This window comes from Bubalus bubalis, chromosome 21 (genome assembly GCF_019923935.1).
Source record: "Bubalus bubalis isolate 160015118507 breed Murrah chromosome 21, NDDB_SH_1, whole genome shotgun sequence".
Lineage (NCBI taxonomy): Eukaryota > Metazoa > Chordata > Mammalia > Artiodactyla > Bovidae > Bubalus > Bubalus bubalis.
The window spans coordinates 32,465,770-32,489,664 of record NC_059177.1 but is presented as its reverse complement, the minus strand read 5'-3'; the positions used below and the strand labels follow the sequence as shown (position 1 = coordinate 32,489,664).

General features: G+C 41.4%; 1 protein-coding gene across 2 annotated transcripts in view; it reads right to left on the bottom strand.

Annotated features, from left to right (window-relative positions):
* EOGT (EGF domain specific O-linked N-acetylglucosamine transferase) overlaps positions 1–21,781 on the bottom strand; it is a 43,031-nt gene extending 21,250 nt beyond the window's left edge. The window contains exons 1-9 of one of the 2 annotated variants that reach the window (XM_006071458.4): positions 21,696–21,781; positions 20,061–20,116; positions 17,942–18,165; positions 16,413–16,513; positions 15,700–15,808; positions 11,513–11,607; positions 11,064–11,168; positions 5,600–5,706; positions 1,352–1,455 (exon numbers count right to left, since the gene is read on the bottom strand). In XM_006071458.4, the coding sequence (XP_006071520.1) occupies positions 1,352–1,455; positions 5,600–5,706; positions 11,064–11,168; positions 11,513–11,607; positions 15,700–15,808; positions 16,413–16,513; positions 17,942–18,151 (831 nt within the window). In that variant the 5' untranslated portion in view covers positions 18,152–18,165; positions 20,061–20,116; positions 21,696–21,781. Of the gene's footprint in view, positions 1–1,351; positions 1,456–5,599; positions 5,707–11,063; positions 11,169–11,512; positions 11,608–15,699; positions 15,809–16,412; positions 16,514–17,941; positions 18,166–20,060; positions 20,117–20,506; positions 21,608–21,695 lie in introns of those variants that run through there. The other variant, XM_025271926.3, reaches the window with a different exon arrangement.
* Positions 21,782–23,895: the final 2,114 nt, after the last annotated feature.

The window sequence follows — 23,895 nt, the reverse complement described above, 5'->3', positions numbered from 1 at the left end:
AATGCAGTTGTTTCAGAAGATCCTGGCCCTGGGGGACCTGTACCTGTGCCAGGCGGAATCACATCTCCCTGCACCTGACCTGTGCTGTACAGGCTGTGAGGAGTCCTGAGAAGCAGTGCCTAATGCTGCCCTGCCAGCAAGCTGTATTTCCCCTGAACCATCCTTCTCAACAGACTGGGGGTAAGAGGGGGGCCTGTGAGCATCCTGAGCATTGGAGCGTCTGGGTGAACCTGAGGTGACTTCTCGGTGGGTGTTCCCACTTCCCAGGTTAGGCAGCCTCTCGCACGCACACTATATACCATGTGTTCTCCAGCCCACTGTCACGGTTACCATTCAGAGCACATGTGCTGTGGATCAGGCACTGGAGCTGTTTGCACATGATATGCTTTATCCTCAAAATGACACTGAGGTAGATACTGTAATCCTCCCATTTTACAGGTGAGAGTACCAGGCAACTTTGGGATGACCTTGGCCAGTGGAAGGGCCAGCTATAGGAAAAAAACAAGTGAAAGGCAGGCAAAGAAAGAGAAGAGGGAAGAAAAGATGCACTAAAAACAAATAAGCCCATAGCAGCTGTGATTCAACATGTGTAGCTACGTGCAGTCCTAACACTCAGATACACGTGGCACAACCTGGTGTGAAGCAGGAAGCAACAGGGAAGGTGCAGGGAAGCAAAACGGATGGCGATCACCAGAGGCCAGACTGTGAACAGAGGCAGGCTCTCCCCACCCAGGGACCACAGTGGAAATGGATGGCGATCACCAGAGGCCAGACTGTGAACAGAGGCAGGCTCTCCCCACCCAGGGACCACAGTGTAATGAATGATGATCTTTTATGCTCATCTCAGAGGCACTCTGAGCTCGACCTCCTCAAAGCATGGCAAGCAAGCTTCTACAACCTCATTCTAAATTTCAAAAACATGTGCATCTTCCCATATGTATCAAGATTGTGATTCAGTCACTCAGTCATGTCTGACTCTTTTGCAACCCCAAGGACTGTAGCCCGCCAGGATCCTCTGTCCATGGGATTCTCCAGGCAAGAATACTGGAGTGGGCTGTCATTCCCTCCTCCAGGGGATCTTCCTGACCCAGGGATCAAACCCACATCTCCTGCATTAGCAGGCGGATTCTTTATCACTGAGCCACCAGGGAAGCCCAGCCATATGTATACCTACACATAAATTCATCCACACAGATGCATTCACACCATCTGCACATGCATGAATATGTGTGTGTACATGTGTAAATGTAAGTGTGTGCATCTGAGAAAATTCTATTACATAAGATCAGAGTCAAACTGGTACTGAGCAAGGTAAAGACAGCACTGAAGCAGAAAGCCAGTTCTTACTTACCGTGTCCCACATCACAACGTACACGTCTGTGCTAAAGGAATTGTTAACGTGCTGGGTAATGTAAAGATTGATGAAATCACAGAAGTGGTGATACATGTTAACACCTAAGATTGAAAGAAAAAAAGAAATTCACGTCCATTAACCCCAAAAGAAACGATTACACAATTTTTATTCTACCCAATCTACTTACAGTATGGTAGACTTTTAGCTCAAATGAATCAGGAGAAAATTAACAATTTTCTAAACATAAAATGATCATACACAAGTTGTCCTCAATTGACTGATTATGCTCAAACATTCATTTTCAAATCAATCATGTGAAAATTAGGAATGCCTTTTCCTTGCTGCTGCTGCTAAGTCGCTTCAGTCGTGTCCGACTCTGTGCGACCCCATAGACGGCAGCCCACCAGGCTCCCCCGTCCCTGGGATTCTCCAGGCAAGAACACTGGAGTGGGTTGCCATTTCCTTCTCCAATGCATGAAAGTGAAAAGTGAAAGTGAAGTCGCTCAGTTGTGTCCGACTCCTAGCGACCCCATGGACTGCAGCCCACCAGGCACCTCTCCGTCCATGGGATTTTCCAGGCAAGAGTACTAGAGTGGGGTGCCATCGCCTTCTCCGGCCTTTTCCTTACACACTAAGAAACAAATGATCATTAAGTTCCCAGAAAAAGTAACAGAAGCTTATTTAAATCAACATGAGAACTATAGAGCCATTAAGACTAATCACTATTTTTATGGTCTTTTATTTAAAAAAAATGTTTTAAATCAATCGACACCTGCTCATGATGGTACTGGCAATGATGGCAACTATTACCATTTTGGTATTTTTCATTCCTGTCTCTTTTTCTCCTTTTAATCACTACTTATATTATTGCTTCTTGGGAAAACAGTAACCAGTTATCATTTAAAGAGCTGAAATCTCATGTCCTAATTAAAAGTATAAGAACTCTGGATTCAGAAGAAGAGGTTGAATTATGAGCAACATTCTCAGGTAAGTCTGTAAATTCCAAAGCTTCAGCTTCTCTACTGGAAATAGGAAGTCAATATACTTAGATGTCAGCTTTTAGGTAACATACCTAAAAGAGACAGCCCAGTGCCTGGCACAAGGGAAAACTTCGACCAGCTGGAGTGTGCTGGGTCAAAGAGGAAAGGGGAGGGCGGTGCTGCTCTTTGTAAGTTCCTAATTCGGCCATTCATAAGAAACAAGTGTATAAATCTAAATGGGGTGATATTCCAAGAACTGACACCTTAAAGGAAATGTCAGTTAAAACATAAATAGTGACTTTCAAAAGCAGAAATCATAAAGTATTCTGACTTCCTTCCTAGCAAATAATAACACTGTGTGCCAGAAACTTAGAGGAAAAAGGACTCCATTTATAAAAGTCAGGTCATTACACTGTACACCTTCAACATAAACAGTGCTGGATGTCAATTATATCTCAACAAAGGAAAAGGAAAAGAAAAAAAATTACTCCCTTCTTTTTAGACCAGTATCTTAGACGAATGTTTGGAAGGACTTTTTTATTTTCACCCAGAAAAATCCTGCCAAAGAGCACATTGTTGAATAAACAAGGCAAATGATGTCTTATGACAAGCCGTCTCCTTTTCCCAGATTAGCACACAGCCTGCATTAGCTTCTCATGAACTGTTCAGCAACTTCATAGCACTTACTGAGGGAGGCCGAATGCACAAAACAGCAATTGGTGCCAGGAGGATTTATACAAGAGGGAGAAAACGTAGGCTCTGTCCTCAAGAAACAAGCCCCATTTGAGTATTATTCTGTGGAATGCTCATTTCTCAAGGTAAGGGTTAATATGGGGGCATCCCTGGTGGCTCAGTGGTAAAAAGAATCTACCTGCCAATCCAGGAGTCATGGGTTCAATCCCTGATCCGGGAAGATCCCACACGCGGCGGAGCAACTAAGCCTGGGCTCTAGAGACCATAAGCCACAACTCCTAAAGCATTTCACCCCTCGTCCTCGTTCCCCCTCTGCCCACTGCACTACCCTAGAGTCTGTGCTCCACAGCAAAAGAAATCACCACCAGTGAGAAGCCTGGGCACGGCCACTAAACAGTAGTCCCCACTTGCCACAAGTAGAGAAAAGCCCATGCAGCAACAAAGAGCCAGCACAGTCAAAAATAAACAAATAAAATAATATAAATTATTTTTTAAAAAAAGAGCAAAAACTGTTTGATGTATGTTTATGAGATTTGCTCACCTGTTTTTTTTTTTTTAAAAGAAGAGTTAATATGAGAAGGAACATGGGCTGATGGCATTAAGTTCGAAGAAAAAGGCAGACTTATAAACACAGGAAAGAAAGGATGCAGATCTAACCTAGCCTATTATTCCAACTTTATATCCTTTACTGCATAAGAAGCTACATAAATTCAACCATTTGCACATGTTCAACCCTTCCTCTCCCTGGGATTTCTTTGGAAGGAATGATGCTAAAGCTGAATGAAACTCCAGTACTTTGGCCACCTCATGAGAAGAGTTGACTCATTGGAAAAGACTCTGATACTGGGAGGGACTGGGGGCAGGAGGAGAAGGGGACGACAGAGGATGAGATGGCTGGATGGCATCACTGACTCGATGGATGTGAGTCTCAGTGAACTCCGGGAGTTGGTGATGGACAGGGAGGCCTGGTGTGCTGCGATTCATGGGGTTGCAAAGAGTCGGACACGACTGAGCGACTGATTTGATCTGATCTGATCTGAACCCTTCCTCAGACAGATCAGTGTTTTCTTTGCTCCATTTTAATCTGCGTATTTTAAAAATGTGTTGGGACCTTGAACACAACATTTTTACCTGCTCACATTTCTAAAATCTGTCTCATTTCTGAACCTCAGGCTTTGTCATATAAGAATTACGACTTCAGGAAGTGGAGCACATTAAAAATATGATCAATAAATTAGAGGAATTCTGAAATATTCGTGACAGGGGGCTCTCTATATTTCATCCTAAGCCCAGCCTCTCATGAATTTGGATATGGTGTGGCACAGAAATCTCCATTTCTTGTAATGAGAAGGATAATCAGGTACAATTTGTGTTTCTTCTCTCCAGGGCAGCAAGTTCACAAAGCAAAAGCTGTGCTTGCATGTAGAGAATTAGAAGTTTTAACTGCAAATAGGACAATAATTTTAACTTTTTTTTTCCAAGAATATATGCCAGGGCTAACTTCCAAAAGAATTTCAAGTTAGCTTCAGTCATGGAGACAGTATCAGAAAGTCCACCTGAAGAGGCCACGGGCCTTCCTTTCCCACCTACACTGCATACAGGGCTCTTAATTTTTAAAAAGTTCTATTGAAGCACCAGCTAAATCAAGGGATTAGAGAAGCCACATGGGGTAAATTTAGTTGCAAAAGGGGTACCCAGGCTTTCTCCACTCATCTTTCAATTTTCACTGAGTTATTTGACCATGATGTGAAAGTTTCTTCTAGCACACCAGAACGTAAAACAGTTGGAAATTCAAATTAGTTCACTTTTTCAAGAGAAGAAAGCAAAAAGTAAATCTACTGTTCAATGTCACGTTGCTACCGTTGTTCAGTCGCTAAGTCATGTGTGACACTTTGCAACCCCATGGACTGCAGCATGCCAGGCTTCCTCGTTCTTCACTATCTCCTGGAGTTTGCTCAAACTCATGTCCATTGAGTTGGTGATGCCATCCAACCACCTCATCCTCTGTCATCCCCTTCTTCTCTTGCCCTCAATCTTTCCCAGCCTCAGGGTCTTTTCCAGTGAGTCAGTTCTTCGCAAAGTATTGGAGCTTCAACTTTAGCATCAGTCCTTCCAATGAATATTCAAGGTTGATTTCCCTTAGGATTGACTGATTTCTTTACTGTCCAAGGGCCTCTCAAGAGTCTTCTCCAGCTACTGCAATTCGAAAGCATAAATTCTTCGGCACTCAGCCTTCCTTATGGCCCAACTCTCACATCCGTAAATGACTACAGGAAAAAGCACAGCTTTCACTCTATGGACCTTTGTCAGCAAAGTGATGTCTCTGCTTTTTAAACCACTGTCTACGTTTGTCATACCTCGTCTTCCAAGGAGCAAGTGTTTTTTAAATTTTTGGCTGCAGTCACCATCTGCAGTGATTTTGGAACCCAAGAAAATAAAATCTACAACTGTTTCCACTTTTTCCCATGTATTTGCCATGAAGTGCTTCCCAAAGTTATAGGAACACATATATCAATAAAAAGGAACAAAGCCACATTAACCAATAAATAAAATAGACAAACTAACTTCTCACCTGCATCTAGTTTCATGAAGTAGGTTGGTTTTTCAATAACAATGTCACACTGAGCATCTTCTACAGGTCTGAAGTTGAGCTCAGTGTAGCTCTGCAGCTCCGCAAACCTGGAATTAAGAATCAGGAGATGCTTTCAAAGGGCTCCTCCTGGATCTCTTGTTGCAATACTGTAATTCAGGATCTGTTCATTAGGTGAGTTTTATTTCCAGAAAATACTCATAAACACATGTGAAACTTCTCAAACTTACTAATACTTATGCAGCTTGATATCAATTTTAATGTTGAGACAAGAAAAAAAAAATGATTTTAAATTTCAGCCTAATGTGCAAGAGCAACCGGGAACATTTCTGACAAAGAAGAAATTTCCACAGAGAGTTGGCAAAAAAAATCTACCATTAAAGTGGAAAGATTCAGAAAGGTTTCTTGCAGTCTGGCAAGGCTCAGAAGGAACACTGACCCAGAGAACCTTTTTGGATTCTGAGAAAGATGGCGTTCCAAGACTTACCAAGTACCTTGGGAAAAACTGCAGACAACTACATTTCCCAGAAAAAAGAAAACTCTGTTTCTCGGAAAACCACTTCTGAAACCACTTGGTACAATTTTCTTCCATACAAAAGAAGACAATCACAAGTTAACCTACAGATCATTTGTAAACTTTTTATCTTTGAGACTATATGTGACGTAAGACAAGTACCAAAGAGATCCTTTTAAAACACACATAATACTAAAATATTTATTCCGGTGGTTTCAAAAATATGTCCACAAATTCTTCAATACTTCTCCCTTCCAGAGGTGGAGATGAATTCCCTGCCTTGGAGGGTGAGCTGACTTCGTGATTCACTTGTAATGGACAGAATATGGCAGAAGTGATGGTGGTCACTTTCGGTGTGACCATTAGGGTATAAATATAAAGACTGAGGCCTCCATTTTGGGCCATGCTGATACGTGCTCTCTCTCAGACAACATGATCTTGGGGAAGTCGGCTGCCAGGCTGTCGGCAGCCTCAGGGAGAGGCCCATATGGTAAAGAAATGACACCTCTAGCCAACAAGCAGAGAAGAAAACCTCAAGATAACAGCTACATGAGTGAGTTTAGGAAACAGATTCTACAGGCCCAGCTATGCCTGAACCCACACAGCTAAGCTGCCCCCAAATCCTGGCTGTCAGAAACTGTGTGTGATAAAAAATGTTCACTATTTTAAGCTGCTAAATGTTTGAGTAATTTATGATACAGCAATAAATAATTAACATAAATATACCCTAGGGAACTATCATGATATCAAAAGATACTAGGAAACAAATATCAAATATTTGATTTTGGACATTAGATATCAAAGTGTACTAGGAATAGAAACGCCCACTAGAAAATAGGAACGCCTACTCCAAAAGTCTCTTATGTGAAGTAAGATCTTGCACTGCAAACTCTAATATGCCACATAAATCTGTGAAAGACAGTTTTCCTGAACAGTTTGCTTAGCATGAACATTTGACATTAAAAACAAACACTCAAAAAAAAAAAAAAAGAACACTCTTTGAGATAAATCTTAACAATATTTTTTTTGGATCTGTCTCTTTTTAAAGCAAAGGAAATAAAAGCAAAAATAAATAAATAGGACCTAAGTAAACTCAAATGCTATTGCACAGCAAAGGAAACCCTCAATGACATGGAAACACAACCTAAAGAACGGGAGAACATATTTACAAATGATATGACCAATAAGAGGTTAATATCTAAAATACATCAACAGTTCATACAACTCAACATCAAAAAACCAAACAACTCAATTAAAAAATGGGCAGAAGACCTGAACAGAAATTTCTTCTAAAGACAACATACCAATAAGCCAACATGAAAAGATGATCAACATCACTAATCATCCAGGAAATGCAAATCAAAATCGCATCTGTCAGAATGGTTATCACCAAAAAGAACACAAATAGCAAATACTGGTAAGGATGTGGAGAAAAGGGAAACTTCATTCACTGTTGGTGGGAATGTAAACTGGCGCAGCCACTGTGTAAAACAATATGGAGCTTTCTCAAAAAAATAAAAATAGAGCTACCATATGACCCATGAATTCCACTCCTGGGTATATATCTGAAAAAAATGAAAACACTAATTTGAAAAGATACCTGCACCCCAATGTTCACAGCAATGTTATTCACAATTGCCAGGATATGGAAGCAACCTATGTGTCCATCAAAGGATGAATGGACTTAAAATATATACAGTACTATATAAAATAAATAACTAATGAGGACCTACTGTATTGCATGTGGAACTATACTTAATATCTTATTATAACCTATAATGGAAAAGAATGTAAAAATAATAGATATATTAATAATTTATACATATGTGTATATAACTGAATCACTTTGCTGTACAACTGAAACTAATATAATATTGTAAATCAACTGTTTTTCAATAAAATTTAAATGAAAACTTGTTTAGAGAAAAAAAAAAAAAAAGGATGAATGGATAATGAAGATTATATACATATGGAATGGAATACTAGATGTGACAGTTGATCCATAAAGAAGGCTGAGCACTGAAAAGTGAAAGTCGCTCAGTCACAGTCGCATCCAACTCTTTGTAACCCCATAGACTATATAGTCCATGGGATTCTCCAGGCCAGAATACTGGAGTGGGTAGCCTTTCCCTTCTCCAGGGGATCTTCCCAACCCAGGGATTGAATCCAGGTCTCCTACATTGCAGGCGGATTCTTTACCAGCTGAGCCACCAGGGAAGCCCGAGAATACTGGAGTGGATAACCTATCCCTTCTCCAGAGGATCTTCCCAGTCTGGGAAATGAACTGGGGTCTCCTGCATTGCAGGAAAATTGTATACCAACTGAGCTATCAGGGAAGCACTGAAGAAAAGATGCTTTCAAATTGTGGTGCTGGAGAAGACTCTTGAGACTCCCTTGGACAGCAAGGAGATCCAACCAGTCAATCCTAAAGGAAATCAACACTGACTACTCATTGGAAGGATTGCTGCTGAAGCTGAAACTCCAATATTCTGGCCACCTGACGCGAAGAGCTGACTCATTGGAAAAGACCCTGATGCTGAGAAAGACAAGAGACAAAAGGAGAAGGGAGTGGCAGAGGATAAGATGGTTAGACAGCATCACTGACTCAATGGACATGAATCTGAGCAAACTCTGGGAGATAACAGAGAACAGGGGAGCTGGGCGTGCCACAGTCCACAGGGTTGCAGAGTCAGACATGACTTAGCAACTGAACAACAGCAACAGCAAATAATGGAATACTGCTGCTGCTGCTGCTGCTAAGTCGCTTCAGTCGTGTCCAACTCTGTGCGACCCCATAGACGGCAGCCCACCAGGCTCCCCCGTCCCTGGGATTCTCCAGGCAAGAACACTGGAGTGGGTTGCCATTTCCTTCTCCAACGCATGAAAGTGAAAAGTGAAAGTGAAGTCGCTCAGTTGTGTCCGACTCTTAGCGACCCCATGGACTGCAGTCTACCAGGCTCCTCCGTCCATGGGGTTTTCCAGGCTCAGCCATAAAAAAACATTTAACAACATGGATGGACTTGGAGGGTACTATGATTAGTAAAATAACTCAGAGAAAGACAAATACTGTATGATATCACTTATACGTAGGATCTAAAAAATAAAACAAAGTAGTGAATACAACAAAAAAGACTCACAGATACAAAAAATAAATTAATGGTTACAACTGGGAGAGGGAAGTGGGGAGGCACAAGACAGAAGCAGGGGATGAAGAGGTACAAACAGATACAAAAAAGTTATAAGGAAATATTATTGTACAACCCAGGGAATATAGCCAATATTTTATAATAACTAAGTATTGAGTATAACCTTTAAAAAATGTGAATCCCTATGTTATATACTGGAAACTTCTATAATATTGTATATCAACTATATCTCACCAAAAAGAAAGAAAATGAACATTATGAGTGTGCTGTATGACTATAAAGGGAAGCATGACAGTTTCTAGTACAATGGAACAGTTTCTTTAGTGATTGTGATAGTGCTTACATTTATCTAAACATATGATATAAATTTTACTGAGTTCTACATCCAAAAAAATAAAGAATGCATGGAAGTACTAATAATATTCAAATGTGTTTATTTAATAACATTGTACCACATATACACAATGCAATATTACTTAGCTATTTAAAAAAATGCATTTCAATCAGTTTAATGAGGTGGATGAAATTGGAGCCTATTATACAGAGTGAAGTAAGTCAGAAAGAAAAACACCAATACAGTATATGAACGCATATATATGGAATTTAGAAAGATGGTAATGACGACCCTATATGTGAGACAGCAAAAGAGACACAGAGATAAAGAACAGACTTTTGGACTCTGTGGGAGAAGGCAAGGGTGGGATGATTTGAGAGAATAGCACTGAAACATGTATATTATCATATGTGAAACAGATCGCCAGTCCAGGTTCAATGCATGAGACAGGGTGCTCAGGGCTGGCGCACTGGGATGACCCTGAAGGATGGGATGGGGAGGGAGGTGGGAGGGGGGGTTCAGGATGGGGGACACATGTACACCCATGGCGGATTCATGTCAATGTATGGCAAAACCACTACAATATTGTAAATTAATTAGCCTCCAATTACAATAAATTTTAAAATTTAGAAAAATAAAAAAATAACATTGTACCAATGTCAATTTCCTGCTTTGGATTACTGTGCTATGCTTATTTAAGATGTTATCATTAGAGGAAGCTGAGGTAAGGGTACAATGGAAATGCCTTGTACTATTTTTAAACTTTTTATGCTACTTTTGAATTATTCTTAAATGTCAATGACTCTAAAGTTATCTTAAACTAAAAAGCTTTTAAAGTGCCCCACCTCTCTAATTTCCAGAGATAGTAAGTGTCTTGATAGACCTAGTTTAATATTCAAAAAATTTGAAATCAAAATGTGTTCTTCAATCTATCTAAAGTTCAAAAAGCTTATGAAAGGTGCTTAAAATCAGGGTAGTGTTTATCTTTGGAAAGGAGGATGGGGTTTGCTTTTGGGAGAGAGCCTGGGTAGATGATGGTCTAATTCTGACCCAGGTAAGAGTTACTCAAGTGGGCTTACTTTTTCAAAATCCAAACTGTACATTTCTCTATATGCTTGGTATCTGCTTTAATAAGTGTGTATTTTTAAAAATGTATTTCTCTAAACACATGTAGCAATTATGAGGAGCTAAAAAAATTCATTTTTGAACTTTTACGTTAGCTAACAGTAAATACTGTATCACTTCCTAATATTTTATGAACTTAAGTCAAATACAACTGATGATTCACTCTGGAGCCACCACTCCCCAGCAGCTCAGACCAAATTATCCACAAATGGAATAACATTTTCCATTTATAGTCCCTACCAAAATTTGTAAGCATCAAAAATAAAGACAAATACTTCAGAAACATATTCCCCGCCCCCCGCCCCCCCCCCCCAACCAAAATCTTACCAAGACTGCAGAGGGCTTTTGCGCTGACCTTGAGACATCAACGAACGAATGTCAAGTTTACAGTGTCCTCCAATTTCCCCACTCTGGACAAAATCTTCCTTGAATCTAGTGGATAACAAAAAATTGAATTTGGAATTTTTTTTCATGACTCAGGCACGCAGGTTATAACTAAAGTGGTCTACCAATTTCTAAAATCAGTTTTTCATTAGAAGTTAACTCTTGTAATAGAACATTTCAAGTTTCTACAAAAAGTAGCAAAATCGTATCTAATGTAGCCATCACATAGGTGCATAATGATCAACTCATTATGACAGGTGTGGGTCATTCATTTCCCTCTCTCATTCTTGAACCTCATCACCATATTATTAGGAAGCAAATCCAAGGCATATTCCTGGACCTGCAAATATTTCAAGATTTTCCTTAGATATTAACATCCACCACTGAAGTACCTGTCATGGTTTCTCTTGATGTTTCTTAAATCAAGGTAGATATTGGTGGCTCTGCAGTACTGAAGGTAACGGGAACACACCAGACTTGAGTCATTCTGAAATAAGGTGGAGAAACAAGAGAAAGATAACTGTGAGCATTAACACTTCAAGGACACACCCAAACTTGCTAGACATCAGTCTAACAGCATGTAGCCTTCAGGCTCCAGCCACACACTGTGATGAACACTTCCCAATGACGCTTCTGTTTAAGAATTTTCCTCCCTGGGAGGCATTGCCCAAGCATACTTTTGCCAACTTGCACACTTTTAGGTTACTACAAAGAACTCCACTATTTCTATAATCTTCAAATTTTAAAGAGCCCAGAGTTGTATTTATGGTTCAGTTTATCTTCATGAGAAAAAAAAAAAAAAAAAAAATAGGGCACTCACAACCCTCACAGCTGTGTGAAAAAGCATTTTCAAAGACGAGCCAAAGGAAACAAGGAAGAAGGCACATGCCACAGACCTTAAAATGCAAGGCAGGAAGGGTAGTTTGTCAAATATGAGTTACTTTCAGCAAGCCTTTCCCCAGTAGTTTAGCAGTAAAGAATCTGCCTGCAATGTAAGAGATGCAGGAGATGTGAGTTCGATCCCTGGGTCGGGAAGGTCCTTTGGAGGAAGGCATGGCAACCTACTCCAGTATTCTTCCCAGGAAGATCCCATGGACAGAGGAGCCTGGCAGTCTACAGTCCATGGGGTTGCAAAGAGTCAGACACAAATGAAGTGCCTGAGTATGCATGCAGGCAAAGGAGTTTAAAAGTCAACCATAGAGCCTGTTTCTACTTCTACCAACTGTGTTGACAGAGGGATAGCTTCAAAAATTTTTATCTGCTCTGGGTTGTAGTGCGAGATTTAAACACCACTTTGTTGCTTTTCCCATAACTCCCAATTGACCCTTAATGGCAATTAACCTTGACCGTCATGGTGTTTTAGAATCTAGAGTTGGTAAGGGGTCACACCCTGATAGCAAAAAACCCATCAAAGCAGATCTTCGTGAGGAAAGCATTTTGCAAATCACCTTGGAAAATGTGTGCAACATGGGGTTGAGGCCATCTCCTGCCCTTTTGTGCATGAACAGCTAGACCTGAGCAAAAGTATAAAGTACTGACTGTTAAAGACACCTTGTAGTAGTGCAGGTTAATGCCTTGCCTGAATCTTCTGGTTCAGGCACCTTGCTAGAATCACTTGAAGTTCTATCATGTGACACCATTCCAAAGCACTACAGAGCATATATTCACTTTTGGAATGCAAGTGATTTAAATATTTTTTGGTTTCTTAGATTGCCTGGAGATAACAGAGACTCCTGAGATGTCAGAGGCTTGGGCAGAGTTCAGGAACATTCAGTTCAGTTTAGTTGCTCAGTCACGTCCGACTCTTTGCGACCCCATGAATCGCACCAAGCCAGGCCTCCCTGTCCATCATCAACTCCCGGAGTTCACCCAAACTCAAGTGCATCGAGTCGGTGATGCCATCCAGCCATCTCATCCTCTGTCGTCCCCTTCTCCTCCTGCCCCCAATCCCAATCAGGGTCTTTTCCAATGGGACAACTCTTCGCATGAGGTGGCCAGAGTATTGGAGTTTCAGCTTCAGCATCAGTCCTTCCAAAGAACACCTAGGACTGGTCTCCTTTAGGATGGACTGGTTGGATCTCCTTATAGTCCAAGGGACTCACAAGTCTTCTCCAGCACCACAGTTCAAAAGCATCAGTTCTTCGGTGCTCAGCTTTCTTCACAGTCCAACTCTCACATCCATACGTGACCACAGGAAAAACCATAGCCTTGACTAGATGGACCTTTGTTGGCAAAGTAATGTCTCTGCTTTGAATATGCTATCTAGGTTGGTCATAACTTTCCTTCCAAGGAGTGCATCTTTTAATTACATGGCTGCAATCACCATCTGCAGTGATTTTGGAGCCCAGAAAAATAAAGTCTGACACTGTTTCCACTGTTTCCCCATCTATTTCCCATGAAGCGATGGAACCAGATGCCATGATCTTCGTTTTCTGAATGTTGAGCTTTAAGCCAACTTTTCCACTCTCCTCTTTCACTTTCATCGAGAGGCTTTTTAGTTCCTCTTCACTTTCTGCCATAAGGGTGGTGTCATCTGCATATCTGAGGTTATTGATATTTCTCCCATCAATCTTGATTCCAGCTTGTGCTTCTTCCAGCCCAGCGTTTCTCATGATGTACTCTGCATAGAAGTTAAATAAGCAGGGTGACAATATACAGCCTTGACGTACTCCTTTTCCTATTTGGAACAAGTCTGTTGTTCCATGTCCAGTTCTAACTGTTGCTTCCTGACCTGCATATAGGTTTCTCAAGAGGCAGGTCAGGTGGTCTGGTATTCCCATCTCGTGAAGAATTTTCCAGTTTATTGTGATCCACACCGTCAAAGGCTTTGGCATAGTCAATAAAGCAGAAATAAAGCAGTTCCAGATGTTTTTCTGGAACTCTCTTGCTTTTTCCATGATCCAGTGGATGTTGGCAATTTGATCTCTGGTTCCTCTGCCTTCCCTAAAACCAGCTTGAACATCTGGAGGTTCACAGTTCACATATTGCTGAAGCCTGGCTTGGAGAATTTTGAGCATTACTTTACTAGCGTGTGTCAAGAGTGCAATTGTGCAGTAGTTTGAGCATTCTTTGGCATTGCCTTTCTTTGGGACTGGAATGAAAACTGACCTTTTCCAGTCCTGTGGCCACTGCTGAGTTTTCCACATTTGCTGGCATATTGAGTGTAGCACTTTCACAGCATCATCTTTCAGGATTTGAAATAGCTCAACTGGAATTCCATCACCTCCACTAGCTTTGTTCGTAGTGATGCTTTCTAAGGCCCACTTGACTTCACATCCCAGGATGTCTGGCTCTAGGTGAGGGGTGGACCTTAATCCTAAGTGCTTATGATTCTCTGGGGCTTTAAAAAACTATCACTGAGCCCTTTGCTGTGAGCCTGGCCCTGCATGGAGCATTTTTCAATGCAGAATCTCATTTCAGTTTTACCACAAGCTGTAACACAGGCATGGCTTTAAAGCAGAAGAAGCTGAACACGGAAAAGTTTGGGTGCCCTTTGCACAGATCAAGATTTGAACCCCGTAGTCCATTCTTCTCCTTATTACCCCAAACTGCCTCCTGACAATGTGTTTATCACTGAGTGCAATGGGGTATGAGTGAAAGCACAAGAAAAACATCTGCATTTTAATTCTAGAAAGATTGAAGGCAAAAGGAGAAGGGAGCAACAGAAAATGATTAAATAACATCACTGACTCAATGGAGATGAACTGATGACATCAACTCTAGGAGATAGTGAAAGATAGGGAAGCCTGATGTGGCCTGGTGCAGTCCTTGGGGTCACAAAGAGTTGCATGCAACTTAACGACTGAACAACAACAGCAGAATTGTAAAAGACCACACTTAGTAGCTGTGCGGTCTTCGACAGGTTGCTTAACATATCTGAGGACTCAGTTTTCCTCTCTAGTCCAATAGTACCAATAATACCTGCCCTGTCTATCTGTTATACTGTTTGTGAGAATCAAACCATATAACATACTGAAAAGCTTTTTGCAAAATGTAAAGTGCCAAAAAATATAGAACAGCATGGTGGGAGTGTATCACCTGTCCCAAACTACCAGCAAGGAAATTTATAAAGATGTAATTCATCAACTTACCTTCTTTAGTGTATGTTGGGGGGAATAATTAATTCTAAAACTATTTAAATATTTGACCTACCTCAAAATATGACCATCTGATAATATGTGTGTGAAAACAAGGACATGGCTTCCAACTAGGTTTTGGAAGTCAAATAAAACTTTAAGCCAATAATAGTGAGAGTGAGGGTTTCCTCTCATAGTGCCCTCTATCTGGTATTTATATTACAATCTAACCATTACGATTGCAGGGAATTAAAAGGTACAAAGTATTATGTATAAAACAAGCTAAAAGGATATATTGTATACCACCAAGAATATAACCAATATTTTGCAATAACCATAAATGGAGTATAACCTTTAAAAGTGTGAATCTGAATCACTGTATTGTATGTCTGTAACTTACACAATATTATACATCAACTATACCTCAATAAATAAATGAATAAATAGATACCACAGGTATTTTTAAATAAACATCTTCACTTATGAAGGGGTTGAACATCCACCTTTTCCTTCGGCTGGCAGAGCACATGGAGCTCCTCCAGACGCTCTGCGGCGTATCCAAAGTCGGCTTGCTTCCAGAATATTTCCTGGGCTGATTCAAGAGTGTCTGTCCTGTTTGCAAACAAAACAATTCTGTGATATTCAACTTTTTACTTTTTTTGGACCTTAAATTTTCTAAATGTTACATTGCTAGAAGTCAGTCATTATTTTCTTAACTATAATAATTTTAAAAATCTACCTCTAACTACATGAGGTTACCAAAATAAGTTATTTATAGACTTACTCCCTGATAATAAACATACACAATGGAAATGGATGTAGTCAGGATCATTTGGAACTGAAGACAATGAACTGTTAATTACTGCATTTTCTTTGCCCCATTAACCCTGCCTGTATTGCAAATACTGATTATACTTAACTCTCTTCTCCAAAACCAAAGTCAGCCATCCATCTCTTTTCTTTGCATATAGTGAGGAAAAGTATTTTCTGTGAACCATACTGTTTTATCCCTCTGGCAGAGGAAATGAGAGATATTCCTGTCCCAGGGGGAGACAGTCAAGACAAGTGAAATTACTCATGCATGTGTAAGCAAATTAATATCTAAAGGAATTATTATCTAATACCAAAAGAGTCTAGCTGGGAATTGATGTTTCAGCATACACTACAGAGAAAGGAGATAAGTATAGGGCAGGAGGGAGTCCATCCAGTAACTTACCATCCCATATCCACATAGGTGCAAACAGGGTAACCAAATCTGAACTCTGGTCTGCAGGATTTCTCATAACCCCAGCAGTATTTCAAATTTTCTAAGTATTTCTGGAACATAAGAGGTGTGTGTTGAGACTGGTCTACCTTCTGACATTCAGAGAGGACTCGTAGATTTTTTTTTTCCATGAAAAAAAAATATCTTCCTAGAACTTTCACTTTTACATTTTATAATACATACTCATGAAAGAGAAATCAGTAAATTCTGAGAAAAACAGTCTTGAGATTCTTAACAGCAATTATCTTTAGTCACCAATCCCTCCCCTACCAGGTCTGTTTTCCAAACAAAAGTCTGGGTTTTAGCTAGACTACCACAGATCATTTGAATTGGGATTTTTTTAATTAACATTTTTTATTGAAGTATAGGTGAAATTTACAATGTGTTAATTACTGTTCTGTAGCAAACTGATTCAGTTTTATATATATATATATATACACACACACACACACACACATACACATTCTTTTCTTAAATCTTCTTTTGCATTATGGTTTATCATAGGCTACCAAATACAGTTCCCTGTGCTATACAGTAGGACCTCGTTGTGTATCCATTCTGTATAGAAAAGTTTATATCTGCTAACCCCAAGCTCCCACTTCATCCCTCCCCCGACCCCCTTGGCTGAACTGAAACTTTCTGAAGTAGCTTAATGAAGTCAAGTGAGTAAACTGATTCTAAAATCAATCCCAAGAGAGTCATAAAAAATGGAATTTCTATCACCAAAAGGATCACAACTAAACTGAATGGATCAGCAGCTTTATTGATTGATCAAGACCAGCAGAGATCTGGGAATACTCTGGGAATATCTGGGAATAGCTCTGTAGCCCTTGGGGGACACACAACTGCTGTGGGCCAGGAAGCTCAGGAGGTTGTTCTGTGAGGCCCCTGGGGGCAGTGCCAGCTGGCTTCCCAGCCCGGCCTGTCCACGTGCTTCCTGTGCCAGCACCATGGGAAAGGAAATGGCTCACAATGCCCCGCTTTGATCTCTGAGGCCTCGTGAGATGTCTGAATGGGCTCCAATTTGAAACCTTTCCAACAACTCGAAAACAGAAGGAAGGCCACAGTAACAGTCTTAATTATGGAGAGACAGAGATGTAGGTGTTATTACCAAAATGAAGTGCTGAGGGATCCTCTTAAGTGCAATTTAAGAAAGGAGAAGTTTGAGATTATTCAGTTACTTTTAACTACATATTCTTTTCTGTATCAAATCTAATTTATTTCATTTACAGACTAGACAAACCATACAGACTGCCTATTTCTTTTACTAGTGATTTAGATTTGTAATCTCACCTTTGTGAGTAGGACATACTTCTAAGCAAAGCTGAGTCATTAAGAAGCATGAGATGAAATACAAACATCAACTGACCCACAGTTACAACCAGGAGTCTACCTGCAGATTCAAGTTATGATGGGGGAACTAGTAAACCAGCCTCAATTGCAACCTTTTAAAAATATGCAAGAGGAGAAATAAGATTTACCTTATAAGGACAATGTGAGTCTTTCCTGCAGACTGTGGCAATATGCCTGTTATTGTGCAAAAAGAAGGGAATATGCTCTTCCGGCAGGCGGAGGCTGGCATAGTTGAACAGAGGGGTGGCTGAAATGCCATCGGCCTGGGGAGGAGCCTTGTCTTGGCCACTCAGGGGGACCTCAGGAAGCAATGCTCCAAAGACAAGCAGCATGAACATAGCAACCTCCAAACCTAAAGGTCAAATTGATAACACCCTCATTAAGACAGAGCCTTCAAAGTCAAAGGGGTTAAGGGTTAAGTACAATTATAACTAACTTCACTACTTTACTGAATAATGTTCTTTTACTCGACAAATACTGATTGTTATAGGCCAGGCACTGGGTCAGGAGCTAGGTATAGGGTGGTCAATAAAACAGCAAAGACCCCTGCTTTCATGGAACTTGGAAGCTAGTGCAGTAGATATAAAATAAACAACCAAATAAACAACTTCAGATAATGACAAGGGCTGTGAATCAAATAAACCAAGGGCCAGCACATTTTTTCTGGAAAAAGCCAGGCAGCAAATATTTTTGGCTTTATAGGTCAGATAGTGTCTGTACCCATCAGGAAAGCAGCCATAGTTATGCTAGGAATGGCGGGCTGTGTTCTAATAAAATTTTATTTACAAAGATGGGAGGAGGACCTTGACAGGACCCTGTTTGCTGATGCCTGAGTAAGTCAGGTAATATGATAGACAACACAGTTTGCTAGTTAAGCATGCAGACTTTGAAGCTAGGCCACCTAGGTTTGAATGTGGCTGCAGCTTTCTAAGAAGAATGACCTTCAGCAAGTTATTTAACCTTGCTGTGCCTAGGTTTTTCCATCTGTTAAATGGAAATCAGAATAACCCTTTCTCATAGGACTCCCGAGAGGTAAATATTGGCAACATGTCTAGATATACCTGGTATGTTAAATGCTATGTTAAGTGTTTCTTAAATAAAAGTTTAAAATTACACGGTATGGGGCGGAGTTGCTAAGTAACATTTAAGCTGAGATCTACATGATGCAGATCCAGAAAAACATACCAGGAAGAAAGAAGAAAGGAAGTACAATGGGTCCAAGCAAGTGTGTACCTGCTGGATTAAAACTAACAATCACTGAAGTATGTGAGAATATGCTGCGTGCCAGGTACTCTGCTAAGTACAAGGAGGCAGCAGGGAATGGGCAGCTGAATAGTAAACTCCTAAGCCCTTGTGAAGCTTTTCTTTCACTGGGTGTAAGAACAATGATATTAAGAACTAAGACTAAGAAAACTCTAGGAGTGAAATCCAGACAGTCTGCCTCAGAACTGTACCCTTAAATTCTCTCCATCTGGCTTTAGCATTGAGAAAAGAGATAATGGTCATGAACCTTCCTGCATTTCTAACTCATCCCAGAAAGATTAAATCTCTTATATCAGATTTTTTTGTGTATATTTCCAGATAATAAACATGCCATTTGGGGTTCATTTTAGTGATTTATTTGCTCTAGTTTTTCAAAGTGGTCTCCCCACCAGATGATAAAGCCCTAGTACATATTAGTTGCTTCCAAGCAGGGTCTGCTGTCACTGAAGCATACTGGAAAAATCCAAAGTTCAAAATCAGTTTTCAATGAATACGGCTGATGGAGACGGGGCCTTTAGAAACAGACTGCTATGTTCAATCACATTTCAAGTTCCAAGAGTAAGCAATCATAACTGAACAGTTGGAATGCCAAGAAGAAATCCTTTTCCCCTCTGCAGTAAATATAATTGTTTTTTTCAGTTCAGTTTAGTTCAGTCACTCAGTCGTGTCCGACTCTCTGCGACTCCATGAATTGCTTTGCTGCTGCTGCTGCTAAGTCGCTTCAGTCATGTCCGACTCTGTGCGACCCCATAGACGGCAGCCCACCAGGCTCCCCCGTCCCTGGGATTCTCCAGGCAAGAACACTGGAGTGGGTATGAATTGCTTTAGGTATCCCTAAAGAGTATCTTGTTATTTGTAATAAAGGTCACCTGAATCAATATTTTTAATTGAGACTTTTACCCAACTGTGAGTTCGTAACAATTTCACAAAATTTAAAATACACATTAATATTAACAGTGACTCTAATTATAATGAAGCATTTACCTCTTTAATCCTCAGAACCACCCAGAAGTTGCTGTGATGTTTCAGGTATCTAAAATCTGTCAGAAATGAAACACATTACCTTAAAAAGATATCAAAGAAGACTTCTGCATCCCCGGTGATATTGTGAATTAAAAGAAATATTAAGAGAGAAGATAATAAGATAACCTGTAAGCAGACTGTCTGGCATTTAGTGAGATAAGCCATAACCAGAAGGCCTGGCTTATAAAACCTTTCTCTGCCTTAACAAATAAAAGCTACTAAAAGTGAGGTAGCAGGTACAATCCTCAACACAGTAACTTAACAGAAGAGATTCTAAGAGTGAGCAGGAAGGAGATGACCCACTTCATACAGGCACCAACTGGTACAGGCCAACAGGACACTCAGCAGATAAAACATTCCCAAGAGCAAACAATCCAACTGGTTCTCACCACAGTAATCCGACTCACCGAATGAAATTGCTCCCTGCTTTCAGATTCAACAGGCAGAATGGCCAGTCTCTCCCAGAAATAGGTCATTCTTATGACCAAGTCGACCTTTGGTTAGCCAAGTCCATTGTCCTCTACTGAGCTATAGCCATAACTAAACGCAGGGATCCGTAAACGACTTTTCCGCCAAAGGAAAAATCGAAAGGTTCACATCAGAAACCTGGCTTTTGCTGAGGGCACGTAACCACTTGCACAAACTAGCAGGAGTGGCTGTTTTGCATGAAAGCACAACCCCAGGGCCTGACAGAGCCTTTCGGGGTTGAGTCCTCTTGCAGGGAGAGCCCCTGAAGGACAGGCGGGCACACTTCAGGAGATGGACGCTTTAGCAGCTGAGCTACTTTTTCCTTCTGCGCAAAGCTGCTGGTTCCCCCCACCTCTCTATGGGGATACCATGACTGGATTTCCACTGGCCTAAGAAAGGGGAAGGGAAAGGGAGAAAGCTTGAAAGAGAATGAGAGGTGAAACTCCGACAGTGACAAGGAACACAGTGGGTGAGATGGGTCAACATTCTGACAGGGGTTGGAAAGTTTACAGAAGCCAGTGGACAGGTGAAAAGTTAAACGCATGTGAGACCCACAAGGACTCCTAAAACGGCTCGCCCCAACTAGCACTAGTTTTACGAGGGAGGAGGTTGGAAAGGGCCTGAGATGGCCAGGTGAGGTCCATCAGCGGTCCGCTACAACGTCTGAGCCAAGGCGGCGGGGTCGGTGGCGAGCGCCCTTCCGCAGCCATGATGCCGCGCTGGGGTTCGGGGCGCAGAGATTCCCGGGGACCGCCCGCCCCCCAACGCCGCACACTGCACCCTCCCACCCCAGACCTCAACACGCCTGGGAGGGGCCTGGATCAAGGAGGCTCCGTCCCGGCCTGGGAAACCCGGCATGCTTCCCCGCGCCCGGCGGTCTCGGGGACCCGCGCGCCGCGTCAGGCACGGTGAAGGGGGCCGAGCCCTCGGTAAAGGGAGGATCAGGTCTGCTTCCCCACGTCCTCCTTCTCGGCCCTCGGGCGATGGAAGGCGCAGGCGGACCCGTGGAGAAGCGCCAGCCCGCCGGGAACCCGCGCCGGGAGCAGGCAAAAGCGCCCACCGCGCGCCCGGGCGAGGCAGAGGGCGGGGGGCGGGTGAAGATTCCGCGGACCGCGGGGCGAGTCCCACCTGGAGCCTGGGAAGTCGGGGCTGCGGAGGAGGCGGCGGCGGCGGCGGCTCGGACTGAGGGAGTCGTCATAACCGGCGACTGTAGCTCACCGGAAACCTCCGGCGCCGGAGCCGGGCCAGGGGGCGCCCGGGAGCTGCCGGGACACCTAGGCCGGCCTGCGCCGGGAGCGGGTCCCCGCCCCGCATGGGGTCCTTGGGGCCAGAGCCGGGACCACGCGCGCACGACCTCACGCGGAGTCAAGGGGCGTGGTCCGCGGTTTCCTGCGTTTCCCGCCAGGTCGAGAACCTCTGTGCTGAGGAGCAGGACTTTAAGATACTGGACTGTCCTCCTTGAGAGGTAGCGAAAAGGCGCTTAAGGGACACTGCGACCGGTTGCATAGAAAACCGGACTCCTTCCCTTCTTCCTTCCCGTTGCACTGAGGTGGAGGGTTACTGTATCCTTATTTAGGGTACACGTTGTCGCCCTCACGTTCATTCTCCGAACCTGCTCGTAGTTGGCCGCACTTTGTGGTGGTAAGAATTCTTCGAAGCCTTGTACATTAAATAGTAGTCCTCTTATCTTTCTTAGTGACTATCAGAAAACTCATCAGCTCAAATGTCACTTTGTGGAGTTTGACTTTTATCCTTTTATTGTAGTTATTTAAATTGCAATGGTTTATCTTACCATACTTATTTGAACGCCCATCTCCCCACACTTTTACTCTTGGCATTCTCGGTCCATATAGTATACTGTGTAGTGTAGAGCACAGTAAAGTTGAGCATTGATTACTGCTTCATCTTGAACTGATCAAAGCTGATGTCATCAGAATGTATTTATGCTCAGACACAAAGTCACCGGTTTTAAGTACTATGATCATCAGAAAACACAACGGATTGTTTCTAAATCTTTACATACTTTTCAAATAATCTTTTTAGATACTGCTCGGAGAACTGTTACAAGTTCCATTATAACCTGCTAAATGAGCCACATTATCTGGATTTCTTTTTTTCAAATAATCGCAATGCAGAAACATGGTGTTATTCTAAAGCAATTTACAGTACTAACTCATTTACTCTTCATGTAAGATTTTGCCTCTAAAGGAACTACTGTTCTATTATAATTTCATACTTTGCCCACCCCTTACTAATAAGGACAGTAGCCATAAAAAGTGCTTTCTCAGGTTACTTGCCACCAACCTATTTTGTCACATACAGGAAATACAACTTTTCTGTTAGTTGATTCAAAAAGAACACACAAGCTAGTTTGCTTCTAAGTGATATGCAATAACGATATAGAGAGATATATAGATACATAAGAACACATGAGAACAATATATGAGAAAGGCTTCTAAAAATAGTCTTATTACAAGAGCAGACAGGCCAATCCAACTGTTGCCAGGTGCACATAGTGCTATTTTAAATGGCTAAAAATTAAGTTGTGGTCATTCAGACTCAGAGAAGACAAAATGTAAGGGGGCTTTAAGAACAAGAGGTTGAGTTCTATCATACAGTAACAACCATTCTTAACATAGAAATTTCCCTCCCAAAATATCAATGTTAAAGTTTAGTTTTAAATGATAAACTCAAATGTCTATTAATAGTAGACTGATGAATAAACTATAATACACCCATACAGTGCAGAGCTAGGCAGGTGTAAAAAAGAACTGAAAAATACCACTGTACACTGCAGGATATATTAAGTGGGAAAAGCACAGTAGAAAAACAATGTGCAATATGCTATCACTGAGGAAAGGCAACATATATGTATGTATATAAATTGTTATTAACAAATAGAATAACAACATTAAAATGATTACCTATAAGAAGAAGGAATATAGGTATAGCAAACAAAGAAGGTAAGTTCTCCAAATATACATTGTATAGATATGACTTTAGAATCAGTAAACATTTTACATTATAAAACAAAAGTAAATTTTAAGAAGTAATCCTTGAAAACTGACAGTAAAATGAAACAAATCCAACTGCCATGCAGTTGTGGCATTTACCACAACAGGGGTACTAAACCAAGTGACGCTGAAATAGAATCTGTACATTTTGGTGAAATGTACCTTCAGGACTAAGAGAATTACAATAAATCACAAACTGCTTGCAGAAGCCAAATTACTGGTGGCAGTGTTGGTTGGCTGGTTGGGATAAACTATATAGGAGTAATCTAGATGGTATCTTTGAAGCTAAAATTTTTGACATGCAGTATAGCTAT